Source organism: Stegostoma tigrinum, chromosome 9, assembly GCF_030684315.1.
Source record: "Stegostoma tigrinum isolate sSteTig4 chromosome 9, sSteTig4.hap1, whole genome shotgun sequence".
Taxonomy (NCBI): Eukaryota; Metazoa; Chordata; class Chondrichthyes; order Orectolobiformes; family Stegostomatidae; genus Stegostoma; species Stegostoma tigrinum.
In genome coordinates this window covers 40,614,331-40,633,559 of record NC_081362.1, presented here as the reverse complement: position 1 = coordinate 40,633,559, position 19,229 = coordinate 40,614,331, and the positions used below count along the sequence as shown (strand labels likewise).

The window sequence follows — 19,229 nt, the reverse complement described above, 5'->3', positions numbered from 1 at the left end:
TCTCCACGAAGTACAGGTGGTACAGGACGGTCCAACTACTCAGAGCGTTCCGCGGTAATGAAGCCAGGCCCTCCTTTGCAACACCGGGGACAGGTAGAACCTCAGTAAGTAGTGACACTTGGTGTTTGCGTACTGAGGATCTACACACAGCTTGATGCAGCCACACACAAAGGTAGCCATCAGGGCGAGGGTGGCGTTCGGTAAGTCCTTTTCCCCCATTTCCCAGGTCTTTGTACATTGTGTCTCTGCAGACCCGGTCCATCCTCGACCCCCAAATGAAGTGGAAGATGGCCCGGGTGACCGCAGTGGCGCAGGTCCAGGGAATAGGCCAGGCCCGAGCCACATACAACAGTACTGAAAGCCCCTCGCTCCTGACAACCAGGTTCTTACCCGCGATGGAGAGGGACCGGAGCGTCCATCTGCCCAGCTTCTGCTTCAGTTTGATGATATGCTCCTCCCAAGCCTTAGTGCACGCCCCAGCTCCACCAAACCAAACACCCAGCACTTTCAGGTAGTCTGTCCTGACGGTGAAGGGGATGAAGGAGCGGTTGTCCCAGTTCCCGAAGAACATGGCCTCGCTCTTACCCCTATTGACTTTGGCACCCGAGGCCAGTTCAAACTGGCCGCAGATGTCCAACAGCCGACTCACCGACCGACGATCCGTGCAGAAGACAGCGACATCATCCATGTGCAGGGAGGTCTTGACCAGAAGGACTCCACTGCCTGGGATAGTCACGCCCTTCAGGCTCACGTCTTTCCTGATGGATGCGGCGAAGGGCTCCACACAGCACACGAACAAGGCAGGAGAGCGTGGGCAGCCCTGCCTGACTCCAGATCTGACGGGAAAACTGTTCGATTCCCACCCGTTGATCGAGACTGCGCTAACGATGTTGGTGTAGAGCAGCCAGATCGAATTGCGGATGCCCTCCCCGAACCCCAATTTGGAGAGGACGTCCCTCATGTAAGCATGAGAGACCCTGTCGAAGGCCTTCTCCTGGTCCAGGCTGAAGAGGTGTCCACCCGCCTGTCCTGCACGTAGGTGATTGTATCCCTGATGAGCACGAGGCTCTCAGCGATCTTCCTGCCCGGCACAGCACAGGTTTGGTCAGGGTGAATCACCGACTCCAGGACAGACCTGACCCGCTCTGCTATGACCTTGGCCAGAATTTTGTAGTCCACGTTCAATAGTGAAATGGGATGCCAATTCTTAATTTCTTCCCTCTCCCCGTTCCTCTTGTAAATGAGGATGATGCCCTTCCTCATGGACTTGCACATTTCCCCTGCCCAAAGCACACTGCCGTACACCTCCAGCAGGTCCTGGCCGACCAGGTCCCACAGAGTGGAATACAGCTTGACCGGTAAGCCGTCGCTCCCGGGAGTCTTATTCCTCTCCAAGGACTTGAGGGCTCTGGTCAGCTCGTCCAGCGATATCGGCCGGTCCAGCCACTCCCTCGTGCCGTCGTCTAAGACCTCCGTGATAGACGACAGGAACGACTCGGAGGCCGTGCTGTCCGTGGCCTTCGCGTCATACAGTCTGGCATAGAATGATCTGCTGATCCTCAAAATGTCGGGCCAAGACGACATCACCAAGCCATCGTCCTCCTTCAGCTGGCTAAGCACAGAGCTCTCTTTGTGCACCTTATGAAAGAAGAAACGCGAGCATGTCTTGTCCTGCTCCACAGAGCGAACCCTGGACCGGACGATTATCCTGGAGGCCTCCACGGCGAAGAGCGAGGCTTGCTGGTCCCTCACCTCGTGGAGGTCCTCTGTGACATTGACCCCCATCGACTGCAGAAGGAGCAGGTTCTGCATCCTTTTCTGGAGTCGCAAGAGCTTTCGCCTTCCGAACACCCTTGAGGACAAAGAACCTCTTGATGTTCTCCTTCACTGTCTCCCACCAGTCGCCCAGAGACTCAAAGAGGGGTTTCATGGTTCTCCAACTGGCATATTCTCTCTTAAGCTCCTCGACGTTCTCTGGGGTCAACAGAATCGTGTTGAGCTTCCACGTCCCCTTGCCGGCCTGCTGGTCGTCCTGTAAATGACAATCGGCCAGCAGGAGGCAGTGGTCATAGAAGAACACTGGCTCAACGCCGGAGGACCTGACCAAGAACGCCCGTGACACAAACAGGAAGTCTATCCTTGAGCGGATAGACTCGTCTGGCCGCGACCAGGTGTATCTCCGCTGCTCTCCGTCTGCAGGGGTGCTGAAGACGTCGAGTAGCTTGGCATCCTTCACCGTGCCCATCAGGAATCTGGACGTGACGTCCAGTTGACTACCCCCACCCGCTGTCCCCACGCCGGATCTTCCAAATGCATCGATGCAGTTGAAGTCTCCGCCTAGGATGACCGGCCTGGACGTAGCCAGCAGGGGTGGAAGCCACTGCAGGACGGCCAACTGCTCGCTCTGTACCGCTGGGGCGTACACGTTGATCAGCCTCAGGGGAGCGTTCCTGTAGGTGACATCAACCACTAGGAGGCGCCCCCCCCCCCAACCACCTCCTGAACTTGAGAGATGGTGAAGTTGCACCCCCACAGCAGAATAGCCAGGCCCGAGGAGTGACATTCAATAACCCCTGACCAGATCGAAGGCCCACAGGTCCAGGTGCCCGACCATTTCCCGTACCTGCTGAGGTGTGGTATCCCGCACTCCTGCAGAAACAGGAGGTCTGCCTTAACGGTGGTCAGGTAGGCCAACATGGACACACATCTTGCGGTGGACTTGACGCTGCGCACATTAACGCTCGCAACACGTACCCCCATTGTGGGCAGTGACCGCAGTACCCTCCCCAAGTCCAAGGTCCAGCCCCTCCATCTGTCCCTTCATGCCCATTGCCTGAGCGAACTGCTCTTTGGGCTCAGGAAACCGTCCATGCTGCCTTCCGGGTGGCAGCCCCCCGTCGGGGGTACGGAGGCAGGAGAGTCCAGCTCTGGGTCAGGTTGGGGGCATGTTGTTTCCTGCTTCCCGCCTGCAGGTTCCAGGGGGCCCTCCAGGGCCCCAGCGGCACGTGGCTGGGTGTCGGAGGGAACCTCAGGACACCTCCCACCCCCTGGAAGCGGGGTGCTGCTTTCCTTCTCAGCGGAAGTCTTCAGCTTCTGCTTTGGGTGGGCCTCCTCTGAATCCCCCTCGTCAGAAGAGCTCTTATGACCCCCCCCCCCCGTAGCTGCCTCTTCCCGCCTGATGGTTGCGGAGCTGGGGTCCTCCAGCGCACCTTCCTCCTCGCCTTCCGGACCGTCGTCCACTCCCCTGGGTCACCTGTCGCCTCCTCCATCGACTCCGGGTTGTCGGGGGCGGGGGAGTGGAGCCTGCAGGGGCGCTTTGCTGGCCTTGGGTCCATCCGGCGGGGCTGGTCCCTCCAGCATGTCCTGGCCCTCCTGCACACTAGGGGGGTCCTTGCACGGGCCTGGTGCCTTCCTCTCCTCCGGGGAGGCTTGCCCCGCATTGGCCCTGCCGGCGACCTGGGCGTAGGTGGTCCCCTGCCGCGGGCATGCCCTGTAGATGTGGCCCGCTTCCCCGCAAAGGTTGCAGCTTTTTTCCTTTGGGCAATCCTTTGCAAGGTGTCCCTCCTCCCTGCAGTTCCTGCAGATGGTGACTTTGCAGTCGGCCGCTACATGACCTGACCTACCACAGGCATGGCAGACTTTGGGTTGCCTTGCGAAGGTCAGGTAGCCCTTGCTCCTGCTGATCGCGAAGCTGGACTGTGGGTGTATGATGTTCCCATCCGCGCCTGTCCTCAGCGTCACCCGGACCTGCCTCTTCCTTGTCCAGATCCCAAAGGGGGTCCATTATGTTGGTTAGGTCCCCTTCCACCTTCATGTACCTTCCAAGGAAGGTCAGGACATCAGCTGCTGGCACATGCGGGTTGTACATGTGTACAGTGACCATACGGCTCCTCTGCACCGGCATCATGAACAGCGGGACGGCGGTCAGTACAGAGAGGGGGCCCTCACCTCCATTTTCCTTGAAAACCTCCAGGAAGCGCTCGCAAAACTTAGCGCTCCTGAAGGTTACATCGTAGAAACCTCCTCCAGGGAAATCCTGCAGGCAGTAAATGTCCGCAGCAGCGAACCCCACAACAGTCCAACAGGACCCTCTTCACGAAGAAGGTGCACCTTCATCCACCACCTTTACAGAAACACGGATGGTGTTCCGGACCCTCTGACCTGGGGCATGAGCACTCGCCGCAGCCATTGTTGCAGGTTGGCTGCTCCCCTGAACCAGCGTTAGGCCGAAGCCAGCATTAAGATCCACCGGTTGCAAGGGTGCACAGCCAACCCGACGTCATCCTCCCACCTCCAACACAGTCGCGCCCCCCTCTTCTTGGTCCACAAAAGAGTGGGTCTTTATTTTGTTCCGGATGTGAGTTGGAAGGTTTGTTCCCAGACAATCCGTCACCATTCCAGGTAACATCATCAGTGAGCCTCCAATGAAGCGCTGGTGTTATGTCCTGTTTTCTATTTGTCTGTTTAGGTTTCCTTGGGTTGGTAATGTCATTTCCTGCGTTTGGTGATGTCAGAACAGGAAATGACATCATCAACCCAAGGAAACCTAAACAGATAAATAGAAAGCCGGACATAACACCAGCGCTTCATCGGAGGCTCACTGATGATGTTACCTAGAAAGGTGACGAAACGTCTGAAAACTAACCTTCCAGCTCAGCGAGCAAACTCACATCCAGACAACCCAACTTAACAGACCTTATCATATAAATATCAGGCAGAGTAGAACAGCATCATTTCATTGGAGGCTGCACTGATGATGTTGCCTAGCGTGGTGATGAAACGTCTGTACGATAACCAGCAAAATTGGTAAGCAAGCCAACAACCTCATCCACAATCCGAGCTACAAATCTTCACAAGAACCTTAAACATCTCTGTGTATTAAGTACTTAAGTAAATTAAATTTTGTATTGTACACACTGCTGGTCTACTGATTTAAACACCTGTAGTTCTTATAAATGGTTTTCAAGGAGACTTCATGTATTATCATCATAGTGCAAGAGATTTTGTAACTAAAGGCTATTAGGACATTGTGAACACATTTTAAGGAAAGGAGAACAAAATAAATATTTTAATAGATCAAAACAAGATACAAAAAACAAAATAAATTTGTTCTGATTTTAATAAAAAGGAATTGTCATAGAATTTCAAAATACAAAATACACTGAAATGTACCAATTGTTCAGGACAAAAGACTGAAACAGCATTATATTGTCCCATTAAGCAGTCATCTGGAGAAACAATGCAGTCTGTTGTGCACAGTTTTCCCTTAAAAACTGTTCCAAGTACAAAGTAGTGTTTTTTTTGGTGAATAAAGCAAAGCTTTGCATTATTGCAGTGTTTGTACATTTATACTATTCAAAAGCAAAAAAATAAATAAAACGAATTCACAGGTTGTTTATCTGAGTATCTGGTGTGGGTTGGCCTTATTTTTCTGCAAAACCCAACTAAATTTTAACAAAAGACTACATAAACATCACAGCTAACATTAGAAGATGCACTATAAATCCACATTTCACATCTTTTAACTATTTGTTTGGATTTGAGAGATTTGGTAGGTAAGTCTACTGTGAGTTAATTAGATGTAGGTTGAAGAAAAAATGCGAAAAAATTTGAAATGAATATGGAAAAATATACAGCAATAGTAAATTTATAAATATACTGCTTTAGTTAGGTTATAAAGCTTATTTTTGGTGGCTTTTTATTAGTGTTTGCAATGTCAATGAATATATTAATAATTTCAAATGGAATAAAACAATACACCATCAAAATTTTATATGGATCATGTACCTGAGATTTAATCCATGATCGAAACTAAAAAACTTTCCTGATTGCTCTTCCAGAGTAAATGCTTGAAATGCTTTAAGATTTTCGCTACTGAATGTAGGCAGAGGTAATTTTCTTTTGCCCCCGATTGTTAGTCTCTATGAATGGATTTCAAAGAAACCTGGCGCACAGACAGGGTAATGGCCTAAAGAAAACTGACAGATTTTTGGGGAAAATGCGAATCCCATTGACTCGACTTTGTTTAACCTAATGGGAGTTGCTGATTGTTCTGGCAACAAGAAGCTGAGAAGATGTTCAACCTGAAGCTTGAGTACTAATCCTTCTTTGCAATAGTTGCCATAGTTTTCAGCAATGAAGCTTCCATCGTTCAGGAGTTTTATAATTGAAAAGATATTTGGTAGCGATTTATTAGTTTCAAAGCAACTTCAACACTATTAATTATTATCTTCTTCATTCCCTGTGTGAAAAAGGCTCAATAAGAGATAAATTTACTTTTAAAGAATAAATTGCAATGTTGTGAAAGAAATATTTTAGAAAATCACAGATGCCTCTCTCCAACGGGTATGTTGGTTCAAAAATGAACATATCATCTTTATATGACTTATAAATTCAATTATAATTAGCTCTTCATTCAACAGTGATAATGATGTAAGAACATTCTTGAATACATACTAATGGAACTTTAGCGTTAATGCAATATAACCTTGTCACTAATACATTTTCTGGTGTTAAAAGCGCCATCAAATCTTGATTCACTTGAGGCAATTTTGTGGCTACACAGCAATTTACAGAATAAAGTTATTTCTCATTTATCCAATTTAAAAACTTGCCTCATTGTACTCATTGAGAAATTTTGTGCTCTGCACAATCATGTTGATTCATTCAATCTGCCTTCCAGTCAATTCATTCTTCATTAATTTACTTCAATGATTAGCAGCACTCTTTAATAACTGCCTTACATACCAGAACATTTTCTTCTTGCTATTAATCATTATTTCTGTATGCTTCAGTCTTTCGCAATTCTAAATAATTCAATTGTTTTTAAAATTGAAAATGGTAAGTCATCTAGACTTTCCATTCCCAGACTATACCTATTGCTACATAATATAAGCTTACTGAGGAGCCTTTTGATTGGTACATTGCAATAAAACTTATCCTTTGTTTCTGGTTAATGCTAACTCGCAGTTTTAAAATTTATATTGAATATTACAGATGCATCCTGCTAATGATACGAAATGTAGATTTAGGGTCTAAATCTTTGGACTATCAAGATCATACAGGCTGTTCTAGCTCAACCGTCAACAATGATCGTCAAACACTAAGCTGTGATATCAATGCCACCTCAGAGATGGACTTTACCAGCGAGTTTTGAGAAGATTTGTAGCTCAGGTTGGAGGTTCTGGATGTGAGATTGCTCGCTGAGCTGGAAGGTTCATTTTCAGACGTGGACTTTACCATCAACCTAAGCCTTCAAAAATCTACCAAAGCTTTTCCAGGTAGTTCTAGTTCACCAAAAATCAATGAATGAAAATGTATAAAGAGAATTACCAATTTGAAATCAAACAAGTTAATATGCATTAGAAGATTAGCTTTCTTAATAGTTGCAGTCAGTGACCAATCATTGCTCTTCAACTGAAAATAGATTTGTAAGAAAATACATTAAGTTTTTGTACTAAGCTTTCAATTTTGCAAAAATCAAGTGTTTAAAATGTTTTTAAGTGTCTAAGATTAGTTCCAGTTTACAATAGACTACGTTAAGTGTGGGGCCAAATGAGTAAGCACTGTAAATCATAGTTCGCCAGTCACACAATATAACTGTAAAGAAAAACAAGTACTCTGATTGAAGAGTTTGAAATTCAATATAATGGATTAAACTGGAAATATTGAGAATAAAAGATACTCTGGTATATTTGATTCAGTGATATATAGAAATTGTAAATGATCTTTCCTTGCATAAAAATCATTAGTATTTGAGATGCTTCCTTCAACACCAGTAATTTTTACGTAAGTTGCATTTGATAGCATAGGTCAGTTTGTATGGCCATTTAATTGCCAGACCACGATTTTTCGAACTGACAGACCCAACACTTGATGAATGGCTCGAAGAATTACTGGAAATAATTGATGTTAGCATTTTTAAGTGAAGATAAATATCTGAGACAGAGGAACTGGTCCTCTCTACTCAAGGATAGTCCATTTGGAGGTTTTGTTCAAGATTTCCACACCAGGTGGAGTAAAAGTCTGGAAGTCTCTGTGGGTTGTCTCACCCCGTTTCAATTTTTCTAAATTAACCCTGATGGTTCACCTTAGAAGGTGAAACTTTTAATTTAACAGTCATGGTTTAGACAGGTCTCTGTTGGACATTGTAACAAAATGTCAAGAGGTCAACTGAAACTTACAAATAGAAAGTTTTCAAAATTAGATCAAAGTATCATTACCAGGAGCTATGATACACCCCAAAGAAGATACTAAAGCATCTGAATGCCAATTATCCTAATAGTTTGTCAGCAGTGAGATTGGAACCCATGCTTCCAAAGAGACTGGAATCTGAATCCAGTGTCTTAGATTATTTGGACATACTACCACTCAAAAGTAGGTTTAAATGGCTCAAATACACCAACGTGTATAGACTTAAATAAGATCATTCGATATAGCCTAAGAAAAATAGCTTCTATTGATGATTTCAAATATTATCCCTGGTTTGAGGATGTATTTTTTAATAAATAAATTTGCTGTTGGATTCTACCAATGAGAAAACTGAAGGGCAGAAGTTGTTTTTATATTTATTCATGGAATGTACGACTGTGCTGGCTAGGCTAGTATCTTTTATTGATCTCTATATTTTCTTGCATAGTATTTTCCGTTCACAAAATTAGCTTACTCCCTTTGTTTAACATTATGTACAAATGTTGTTCTTTTTCCATTAAGCAAAACTGAATCACTTATTTTGTATTTTTCAGGATCCATTCGCATTACAAAATACAAACGAAGAATTCTAGACACATAATGAACCAATTTACCCTTAGTAGTTCATAGTGGGTCAGCAAAAACATTATCAGCACATTTTCTGTTACTATAGGAAGAGAGTGCTTGCTTTCCTTCAAGGCTTTGAAATCTTAATTTTTAAATCAGAATCAGATGCGAACAGTTTGAATCTGATGAGTTCCAATTTGGAATTAACTAAAGTGTCGTCGACATTTTAACTTTGTAGTTCATCATCGTGATTTTGTAATTTAGGCTAGTTATTTTAAATGAACCTGCATCTGAAAACAAATGTGCTTGCGCATGTGATTTGGATTCTGTCATCGCAATTTACAATTTTAAATCGGCTGAATATTTGGGCAGAAGTTTTAGAAAACAGTTCAAACATTAATGTAAGTATATATTCATGCTAATATACAGCACATAAGTCATTCAGCAGATTCCCTCATAGGAAATGCTTGAAATATTTTCACAAATCAGTAAAAATAGTTGACATCAGTATTGATTGGTATTCTGGTATATGTTTAAGAATGCATACGACAAACTGGTCAGACACTTGCTAAAAAGCTTCAGTCATGAAAGTGAATCAGTTTCATCATGAGGTGATCTACCATAAATATTAGAATTTACTAGTTCCTGATCATATTTTCAAACTCTAAACAGTATCACCAGGAAGTAATAAAAGAAACATAATTAATATTCAATAAATCTTATACATTTACCACGTATATAAAATTCTTCATGTTCGCTGCTTTCTTTGTAGTTACTCATCTTCATTTTCTTTAAATCCCTTTTCTTCCATGTCTCTTGATTCCTCAATAAGCTCGCTATCATTTTAGTCATCATCAGATTCAAATCCATCAGTTTCTTCCTGAGAACTGGAGAAAAAGTGTTTTAGATTTGTACAAATAGCTTTCAACAATCTAATCTTAGTAATTGCAGGTAAATTGATGTAGCTTAGAAAAGTTTACAGTTGGGCAAATCTGACCTTTACTTACAAAGTGCTACTATCACCAAATCTTCAACAGAACAGTGGCCAGGATAAACTGAAATAGATTTCTTTCTGCATGATCCTGAAGATTTTTAAAATTTAATTCCTAACATTAGTCCAGCAAAAGGCAACAATATGTCTTGTCTATTTTAGTTAAATAATACGGTATAGTCAGCTGGTGTAAAACAATGTGTGATTGAAATAACATTAATTATTGTGCAAGATAACAAAGTGTGAAGCTGGATGAACACAGCTGGCCAAGCAGCACCTCAGGAGCACAACAGCTCTCTGATGAAGGGTCTAGGCTTGACACATCAGCTTTTGTGCTCCTGAGATGCTGCTTGGCCTGCTGTGTTCATCCAACTTCACACTTTGTTATCTTGGATTCGCTAGCATCTGCAGTTCACATTATCTCTGATCACAATTAATTATTGTGCAATTAATTTTTCAGTAGTAAAAGACACTCTGTATGTTGGAATTCTGTAAAAGATTAATGAAACCAAAATTGGTTAGTAGGTTTCACAACAACCTTAGTCACTGTTTAGTACTCACTTTTCCTGACAGAATAAAAGAAAAACTGAATTAAACAGGAAGCTGAGTAAAAAGTTATAAGATCTGCAATTGCTGGAATTTAGAAACCAAACAAAAATTGCTGGAAAATCTCAGTAGATCTAGCAGCATCTGTAGATGGAAATCAGAATTAATGTTTTGAGTCCAGTTACATAGGGTTCTGAATGAGTGTCACCAAACCTGAAACGTTAATTCAGATTTCTCTCCACAGATGCTGCCAGACCTGCTGAGCTTTTTCAGATATATCTGTTTTGTGTTTGTAAACCTGAAGCTATACAAGCTTATCAAGACAAGATAAAATTTGAAATTAAGAGCAACCAATAACATCTCCTTCTACCCATGAATGATTTAAAGGTTTTCATTGTTTTTCATTTCCAAGGTTTTCAACATTTTCGTTGCACGTATTTGGCAATATTAAACAGATAATATCATGCACTAAAACAACCTTTTCCACTATTAGTCTTAATTTTTAAGTATGCAGTACTTAAGGAAATTAAATCCACAATTCATAATTGCCTGTTAATTGTTGAATTATAACAAAATAAATAGCCTTTTCAGGTTGCTGAAAACATGTCAAACATTACACAGAAAATTCAATTGTTAGTACAGAAAAGAGTTACCTTTCTTTACTATTATCTTTACTTTTCTCAGACTCCTCATCACTGGAATGTGAAACATAGTCTGGGACACAGTGACCTTTTCTAGATACAAAATCTTCACTCAATCCCTGTAATTTTAGTGCTGCAGCATATTGTCTTTCTGCTGCTCTTCTGGCATTCCTCTAAGTACAATAAAATTTGACAGGTTAGTTCTGTTTTCACCTGAATATTTTACTAAATTATCTTTTACAACTTTACAGTAGGCATTTGACTATTCATAGCCTAGATAATATCTCAATAAGACATTCTGAACTGTGATACTACATAAATTGCTGGTAATGCGTTTACTGCCTATTTTGAGAGATCTTTTGCACTTCAATCTCATTGGCCAGGAAGCCTAAATTCCTACATAGAGTACCGTGATTAAATAAAATTATAATTAGTGGTAGCTTTCACAGAACAAAAAAGTTTTGAAAAGTGGTGTGCAGTTTAAACATAATATACATTTTAGTTTCCTTTACTCAGTAATACTTTTATTTTAGTTCATTTTTACATCCGTTAGCCCTATATGTCTAGTGTTTGTATCTTTCACATGCATGTTTTCCCTGCTCATTTTCATTTTTAAAAAAACTGGTTCAAGGGATGTAGGTGTCATCCTGAATAAAGGGGTGGTATGCAGTTAATTAAAAAATATAAAGAAGTCACAAACATCAATTTCTCATTCATTCTTAAAATTGAGAAACCAGTAGGCAAAGTAACAACCCACCTTCCCATCATCCATCAATCTATTTAGAAAATTTTGGATAGTGTACGCCTTGGCTTAATTTGGTAGCAGTCTCACCACTGAACCAGAAAATTGAATTTCTGTTCCTCTCCAGAGACTTGACTAAATGAACCAGGCTGGCACTCTGTGCAGCAGTCCTCCCAAAGTAGTATAAAACAAACAAAAAGACAAACTCCAAGAAACAATATAATTCACAAAAACAAGACTAATTACTCTTCTTTTGGAATACGTTAACATTTGTGCTGAGGAACATTTATGCAGCTTAAGCCACTTTAAGAACATACCATTGTGAGCTCTTCTAAGAGCAGAGGCTTCCTGTTTACCCTATCCTGCATCTCCTCAAGCTCCAGCAGGTATTCTTTTGTTCTTTTTCTTTGATGATTCCTGTTAAGACAAAATAGCAGTTAAATTAACTAATCCGTGAGAATGGGTGAAAGAATTGCTTTCATGATGCAATAATTAAATGCATGTTTGATGGTAACTTATCTCTTTCCACTCGATTGCCTCAGTGCAATAAATATCCCAAATACTATTTATTGCACACATCAGCTGGGGTCACTGAGGGTCTTGGTCGAAGAGGTGGAACAAAGGACAGATGTCCTCTACTCTTAAGGAGGAAAAAAGTCATAGTTCCTTCAGATACATGCTCAGAAAGTAGTGGTAAGATATTATGGAAAAGCCAGGATAATTGGTGGAAAGATCTAGATACAGTGAAGAAAGAAGAGTAATTATCTCCCTTAAATTGTAAGTGAGCGAATCTTCAAATGCCAGAACATACCAAGTGCATCATCATCCTCATTGCCTGTTCAATTTACTGCACCCCGATCACTCACCTACATATAATTTCCATTAATCAGATCGCATATTAACATTCACATCCTTCATCTGATCACTTAGTGCTGTTTCAAGCTTGGTATCCACATGTCAAACGATGAACGCACTGGCACCTATACACCCATAATTGCTATATCAACTAACCGTACTGCATGAAACTCACTGATACACATACTGCTTCCTTGAAGGAGAAGGTGGCATACAATAGGAGGAAGCAGGAATTAACAGAAAGAAGACAGGCACATCTCAATGTATTAAACTTCATAGAAGAAGCATTGTTTGCTATTGTGGAAAGTATGACTGAAGTCCTGGAAACTACAAGCAACCATATCCCTCACTGCTCAACCCCACTTCCCCTTATCCCTCAATCTATTGCTTTAGAAAATTCAGATGGTATAAGCATGTGTCTGCCTTGGCTTATCACTGAAATCAGAAAATTGAGTTCCAGTTCCATCCCAGAGATCTGAACACAAAAACCTCGGCTGATGCTCCCTCAGAACTGTATCGATCAGAGCTATCATCTTCTGAATGAAATGTTAATTTGAGATTCTATCTGCCTTCTCAACCAGGCATAAAAGATCCCATGAAGGTGAGCTGGTAAGTTCATAGAATCATAGAACCCCTACGCTGCGGAAACAAGCTAATTGGCCTAACAAGTCTGCACTGCCCCTCGATAACAGCATCCCACTCACACCCATCCCCCTACCCCTTTACCCTAACCCTGCATTTCCCATGGCTAATCCACTTAATTTATACACCCTTGGACATTACCGTCAATTTGGCATGGCAAAACTACCTAATCTGCACATTTTTGGACTGTGGAAGGAAACCCATGCAGACACAAGGAAAATGTGCAAACTCCACACATAACAGTCACCTGAGGGTGGAATTCAACCTGGTCCCTGGGGCTGTGAGGCAGCAGTGCTAACCACTGAGCCACCATGCCACCCCCTTTTTTTAATGAAGCGGCAGTTATCCCTTGTGCCCTGGTCAAGATCTAACCCCCAACATGACTAAAATTGACTATCTGATTATTATCACTTTCCTGTTGTAGGAAGTTGCTGGGCGAAAAATTGGTTACTCCATTTCATCAGTGCCTACACTTTGAAATAAGTGTGCTTAATTGGCTGTACAGCACCTGGGATATTGTGAAGTCACAAAAGATGCAAGTCTTTCTTTTTCTTTCCTCTCTGCAACCCAAGTCTTAACCCTTTTCCATTTCATATAGTTAAGAATTAGCAGTGGAGGAAAAGCAAGAAAAAATGGAAAATGAAGGAACAATATCACTCAATTTCGCACTGGAAGCCTATGGTTCAGATATCAACATTGATATAGAAGATAGCACAGATATAGAAGATTGCACATGGTGTGATGTTGAATATTAGTAGGAGAAAGGATTGTGCAAACACTAGCTTTCCACAGGATGAGGTCACACCTTAGTTCTCCTGTAAAGGACTCAAATGAGAAATTGGATGGTCCAGGCTTCAGATGACATTAGTGAGTATGCACACTTAAATGTTTGATGCACTGACAAATCTAACTGCGCACAAAGTTTATAGCTAATTAAAAACCCTTTATCAAAACACCAATGGAGCCAATCTTGATGCAACATCCAACATCTGATGTGTCAGCTTCCACTGCAGCCTAAGCAGCAAACTCACAATATCTGAATGCTGCATTAAAAGCTTGGTGGTATAAGCTCAGCTTATCACTGTCATGGTTCAAATTACTAGGATTCAAAGGGATTTCCAGTACATCAGAATACTTCTTCAACCTGCTCTTTCACAGATCTGCTGCCCAAAAATGCTCTGTTGGTAACAACCTCCAGATGACAACTCTTTCCCACTTCCTCAAACTCTCTCTTGCAGTTCAACCACTGTATGTGATGTCATTGTGATATAAGATAAGGACTACTGATCTCGATAGGCCCTACAACATTCAGGTAATTGTACTTAAGAGGTGCTCCAGAACTAACCACAGCCAAAGCCAACTTGTTCTGGTACAGCTACAACACTGACATTTACCCAACAATGTGGAAAATTTCCCAGGTATGTCCTGAGAGAAAGTGTGCTAATAATACATTCAAGATGGGTGGCACCACCAAGAATATAGAGAGTTCAGAAAGGAACTGAATAAGCAAATAAGAGAAACAAAAACAGAGGACAAGAAGTTTCTGGCAGCTTGCATATTAAGGAATTTAAAAGTCCTCTCTAGGTATTTAATAAGGTGGCAAAAGGAGGAAACGGTCCAAAATAAAAGGGATTCATGCATGGACACCAGGGGTATGGCTGGTACTGTGTGGGTTTTTCACTAAAGGCTCAGAAAATGAACATCCTGTTCCAACCAGATCCCACGAAGAAACTCCACACCGTCCCCCCACCCCTTTACTTGAACAACAACATCTGGAAAATGTGGACTGTTCTTTACATCTTGTCAGCCTCTTCTCAATGAAGGCAGAAATAGACTCTGAAATCCATTATTAGCATCAACGTGCTGGCTCGGCCTTCAGTCAACTGAGGAAAAGAGTGCTTGAGCATCTGGATCTCAAACCCAAGGCTAGGTTCTTGGTCACTAACAACAGTGATGCCTGCACTTCTATATGCTTGGGAGACTTGAACAACTTACAACAGGCACCTCAAATACTTCAGAAGTACCACCTATGGTGTCTATCCACTAAGACCAATATTGAGAAAGGCAGTCTGACACTAGTGTCTCCTCCCAAGCTAATATACCCAGCATCAAAGCAGTAATCATTCAGAACTAATTCTACTGGGCTGGATAAGTAATTTGAAAACCTGATACCAGACATCACGAGCCATTGGCTCTCCTCAGAACTTTGTTGTGGCAGAAGACATCTAGAGGACAACTGACATGTTTTAGAGATGCCTGCCCTCACAAGATTAGGAGTGGGTGTAATTACATCATATCAACTGCACTGATTCAAGAAGGCAGCTTACTATCACATTCTCAAGGGTAATTAGGGATAGAACATAGAACGTAGAACAATACAGCGCAGAACATGCCCTTCGGCCCTCAATGTTGCGCCAACCTGTGAACTAATCTAAGCCCCTCCCCCTACACTATCCCATCATCGTCCACATGCTTATCCAAGGACTGTTTAAATGCCCCTAAAGTGGCTGAGTTAATTACATTGGCAGGCAGGGCGTTCCACGCTCTTACCACTCTCTGAGTGAAGAACTTGCCTCTGACATCTGTCTTAAATCTATCACCCCTCAATTTGTAGCTATGCCCCCTTGTACAAGCTGAAGTCATCATCCTCGAAAAAAGACTCTCACTGTCCACCCTATCTAATCCTCTGATCATCTTGTAGGTCTCTATTAAATCCCCTCTTAGCCTCCTTCTCTCCAATGAGAACAGACCCAAGTCCCTCAGCCTTTTTTCATAGGGTCTGCGCTCCAAACCAGGCAACATCCTGGTAAATCTCCTCTGCACCTTTTCCAATGCTTCCACATCCTTCCTGTAATGGGGCGACTAGAACTGCACACTGGACGGGCCACAAATGCTGGCCTAGCCAGTGAAGCCCATGTTCTTTGAAATAATTTTGAAATATCAAATCAGTGCTGTTGCTGTATATGAATCTGAAAGACATGAAACAATGCCAGCAATCTCTTACTCTTTTGTAACTAGCCAAGATATAGTGGTGTGAAGATAGTAGTATTCTCCAGTTTGTTTATTGGCTGCATTAGCTCTCTCTGCAAGTAGTTACATTACACATCGATTTTTAAGTTGCTTTCAACACTGTGGGCAATGCTGACCACTACTTAGTTTGGAAAGACCACCAGGATCAGAGATATTCATCCAGAAATCATCACAATCCAGATCAAAATTGATGTGGCTTGCAGACTCACCTCCAAAACTCCTAACACAGATAATCCCATATGTTTGGCAGCATTCCAATGTGATTGCTATCTTAAAGATAGGAAAACCAGTCCATGATTCAAAAAATTATCATCTTATCATTATTCAGCTTACGGTTTACAAGGTTTACCCTTAAACTATTAAAATCTGTTTGAGAAGTTACCTTTGCAAACAAGCAGGTAGATTTTGATGAAGGAAAACACTGATGAAATCTTTGTGCTAACTACCAAGATTGAGGTAGTCCAGAAGCAGCTGAAGGCTGGAGTTGCCTTCAAAGACTTGTCATCAGCATACAGCACTACCTAGCACAAAAAGACTTCAACAATTATTCACTGCTGAAAACCTTTGGGCTTATCAACATCCTAATGAATCACTAAGTTCTGTGATTTTTTGGTGACAACTCCAGCTGAACACGGATTTTCAAAAACTGTTTGCCATGGGGAGGCCTTTTCAACAGCTGTAGTGGATATTTCTGCACTAAATCCTACATGTTAGCTATGCCAATGATGTAACATGGCTGACACAGGCATCAATGTTGGGGAAACAAGTCAGATGCTACATAGAACCTTAGCATTATGGATACTACTTCTGGACCTGGTGCCGCTGTCCCAATCCAGAGGACAGAGTTGAGTTTCACTTGAACAATTAAATTGCAGGAAAATTGCTCAACATTTCTTCTGTGGTGACTCGTGACATCTCTGCAAAATATCTGAGAATAACCTGGGAGACAATGCTTACCCATGGACTTCAACTCATCAATACTAGTCAAAATTTAAAGAAAGGTTAGCCTAGTTCAAAACCCTGCTGAAACATCATGGGAAATATAGTCTGAACATCATACTTATCAACTGTCTCCCCTGCTGCAGAATGCTGCTTCCGTCATGGTGCTGTAGCTGCCACACAAATTCTTTTGAGAACACATGGTAGATTGTGCAGCTTTGGACAAACAAACCATTATGACCTTACTGAATTGCGCAGTCAGCTTGAGGAGCAAAATGGGCTGCTTCTGCTCCTATTCTTACGTTATTCTTCCTTGGGATGTGAATGTCTTTGGTAAGACCATTATTTGTTGCACAACCCTAGGTGTATTTGAGAAAGTGATGACGAGCTGCAGTGTGGAAACACTGTAGTCCATCTGGTGTAGGTACGTGTATATACCTATTATGCTGTGAGAAGCGGAGTTCCTGGATTTTGACTTAATGACAGTGAAGGAATGACTTATACAGTTCCAATTTGGTATGGTACTTGGCTGAGAGTAACTTGAAAGGGGTGGTGTTCTCATTCAGCTGCTGCCATGGTCATGCTTGATGGTATGAATCACAGATTTGGAAGGTGCTAATGAAAGAGCTCTGGCTGCAGTACATCTTGTACATGGTATGCACTGATGTCATTATGCATCAGTGGCAGAAGAAGTAAATGATTAATGTACTGGATGAAGCGCCAGTCAAGTAGGCTGCTTCATCTCAGATGGCTGGAGATTTTTGAGTGGTTTTGCAGCACACTCATCCAGGCAAAGCGAGAGTACTCCATTCCACTCCTGACTTATGCCTTTTAGCTGGTGAACCACACAGTGGGGATATGAGGTACTTGCCACCGCATTTCCAACCTCTGACCTGCTCTTGCAGCCACGGCTTATCCAGTTCAGTTTCTGGTCAATGGTGACCACCATTTGGATGTTGCTACTGAGGTAGTCAATGATGGCAGCACCATTAAATGTCAATAGATGACAGATAGTTAGATTGTCTCTTCTTGGAGATGGCCATTGTCTGGCAATGTAGCAGTTCAAGCCTAAATGTTGTCCAGATTTTGGTGCATATGGACGTAGACTGCTTCAATGTTTGAATCATGAATGATAATGAACATTGCCGATGATTGCACAATGTCAGACTTATGATGAGAAGGAAGCTCATTGAAGAAGCATCTGAAGAAGGGTGGACCTAAGAAACTACCCTGAAGAACCCCTGCAATGAGGTCCTTGAACTTAGATGGTCGAGCAGTAAAAACCAAAAGCAATCTTCCTTTGTGCTACATAGGACAGTAAACAGTAGACAGTTCTGAAATCCCATCGACTTAAGTTTTATTTGGGCTTCTTGATGCCACACTCAATCTGACGCTCCCTTGATGTCAAGGTCATTCACTCTGACATTACTTCTTGAGCTCAGCAATTTTATATATGTTTGTCCACAGTATTAATAAGATTAGAAGCTTAGTGACCCAGCAAGAACCCAAACTAAACATTGGTCAGCAGGTAACAAAGTGTGGAGCATGATGAACACAGCAGGCCAAGCAGCATCCTCGGAGACAAAAGCTGACGTTTCGGGCCTAGGCCCTTCATCAGAAAAGTCTAGCCCGAAACGTCAGCTTTTGTGCTCCTAGGATGCTGCTGGGCTTGCTGTGTTCATCCGGCTCCACACTTTGTTTTCTCAGATTCTCCAGCATCTGCAGTTTCAATTATCATTGGTCAGCAGGTTATTGCTATGTAGCTGCCACTTCGTAGCACTTTCAATGCTTTCATCACTTTACTGATGATCAAGAGTCACTTGAATGGGCAGTAAATTGGTCAGCTTGGATTTACTTTTTGTAGATTATCCGATCAAAAGTAGATTTAGTGCAATGTTGAAAAGTAACTGAAAACTTGGATTTCAGAACCAGATTCCAGCAGAAACTGTGAAACTTACTTTGCAATTTGGCACTGCCTTGTTGCCCTGACTTAATAGATAAAGTTGTATTAAAGGCCACAGCTACAAATGAAAACAAAGAAAAAGCACATCAAGATAATTCAGAATACGTTGTGGACATACTAAAA

General features: G+C 42.4%; 1 protein-coding gene across 4 annotated transcripts in view; it reads right to left on the bottom strand.

Annotated features, from left to right (window-relative positions):
- Positions 1-19,229, bottom strand: part of fam161a (FAM161 centrosomal protein A) — a 123,740-nt gene that overhangs the window by 75,559 nt on the left and 28,952 nt on the right. For 3 of the 4 annotated variants that reach the window (XM_048536649.2, XM_048536652.1, XM_048536651.2), the window contains exons 5-7: positions 11,995-12,094; positions 10,948-11,108; positions 4,689-9,644 (exon numbers count right to left, since the gene is read on the bottom strand). In XM_048536649.2, the coding sequence (XP_048392606.1) occupies positions 9,602-9,644; positions 10,948-11,108; positions 11,995-12,094 (304 nt within the window). In that variant the 3' untranslated portion in view covers positions 4,689-9,601. Of the gene's footprint in view, positions 1-4,688; positions 9,645-10,947; positions 11,109-11,994; positions 12,095-19,229 lie in introns of those variants that run through there. The other variant, XR_007248135.2, reaches the window with a different exon arrangement.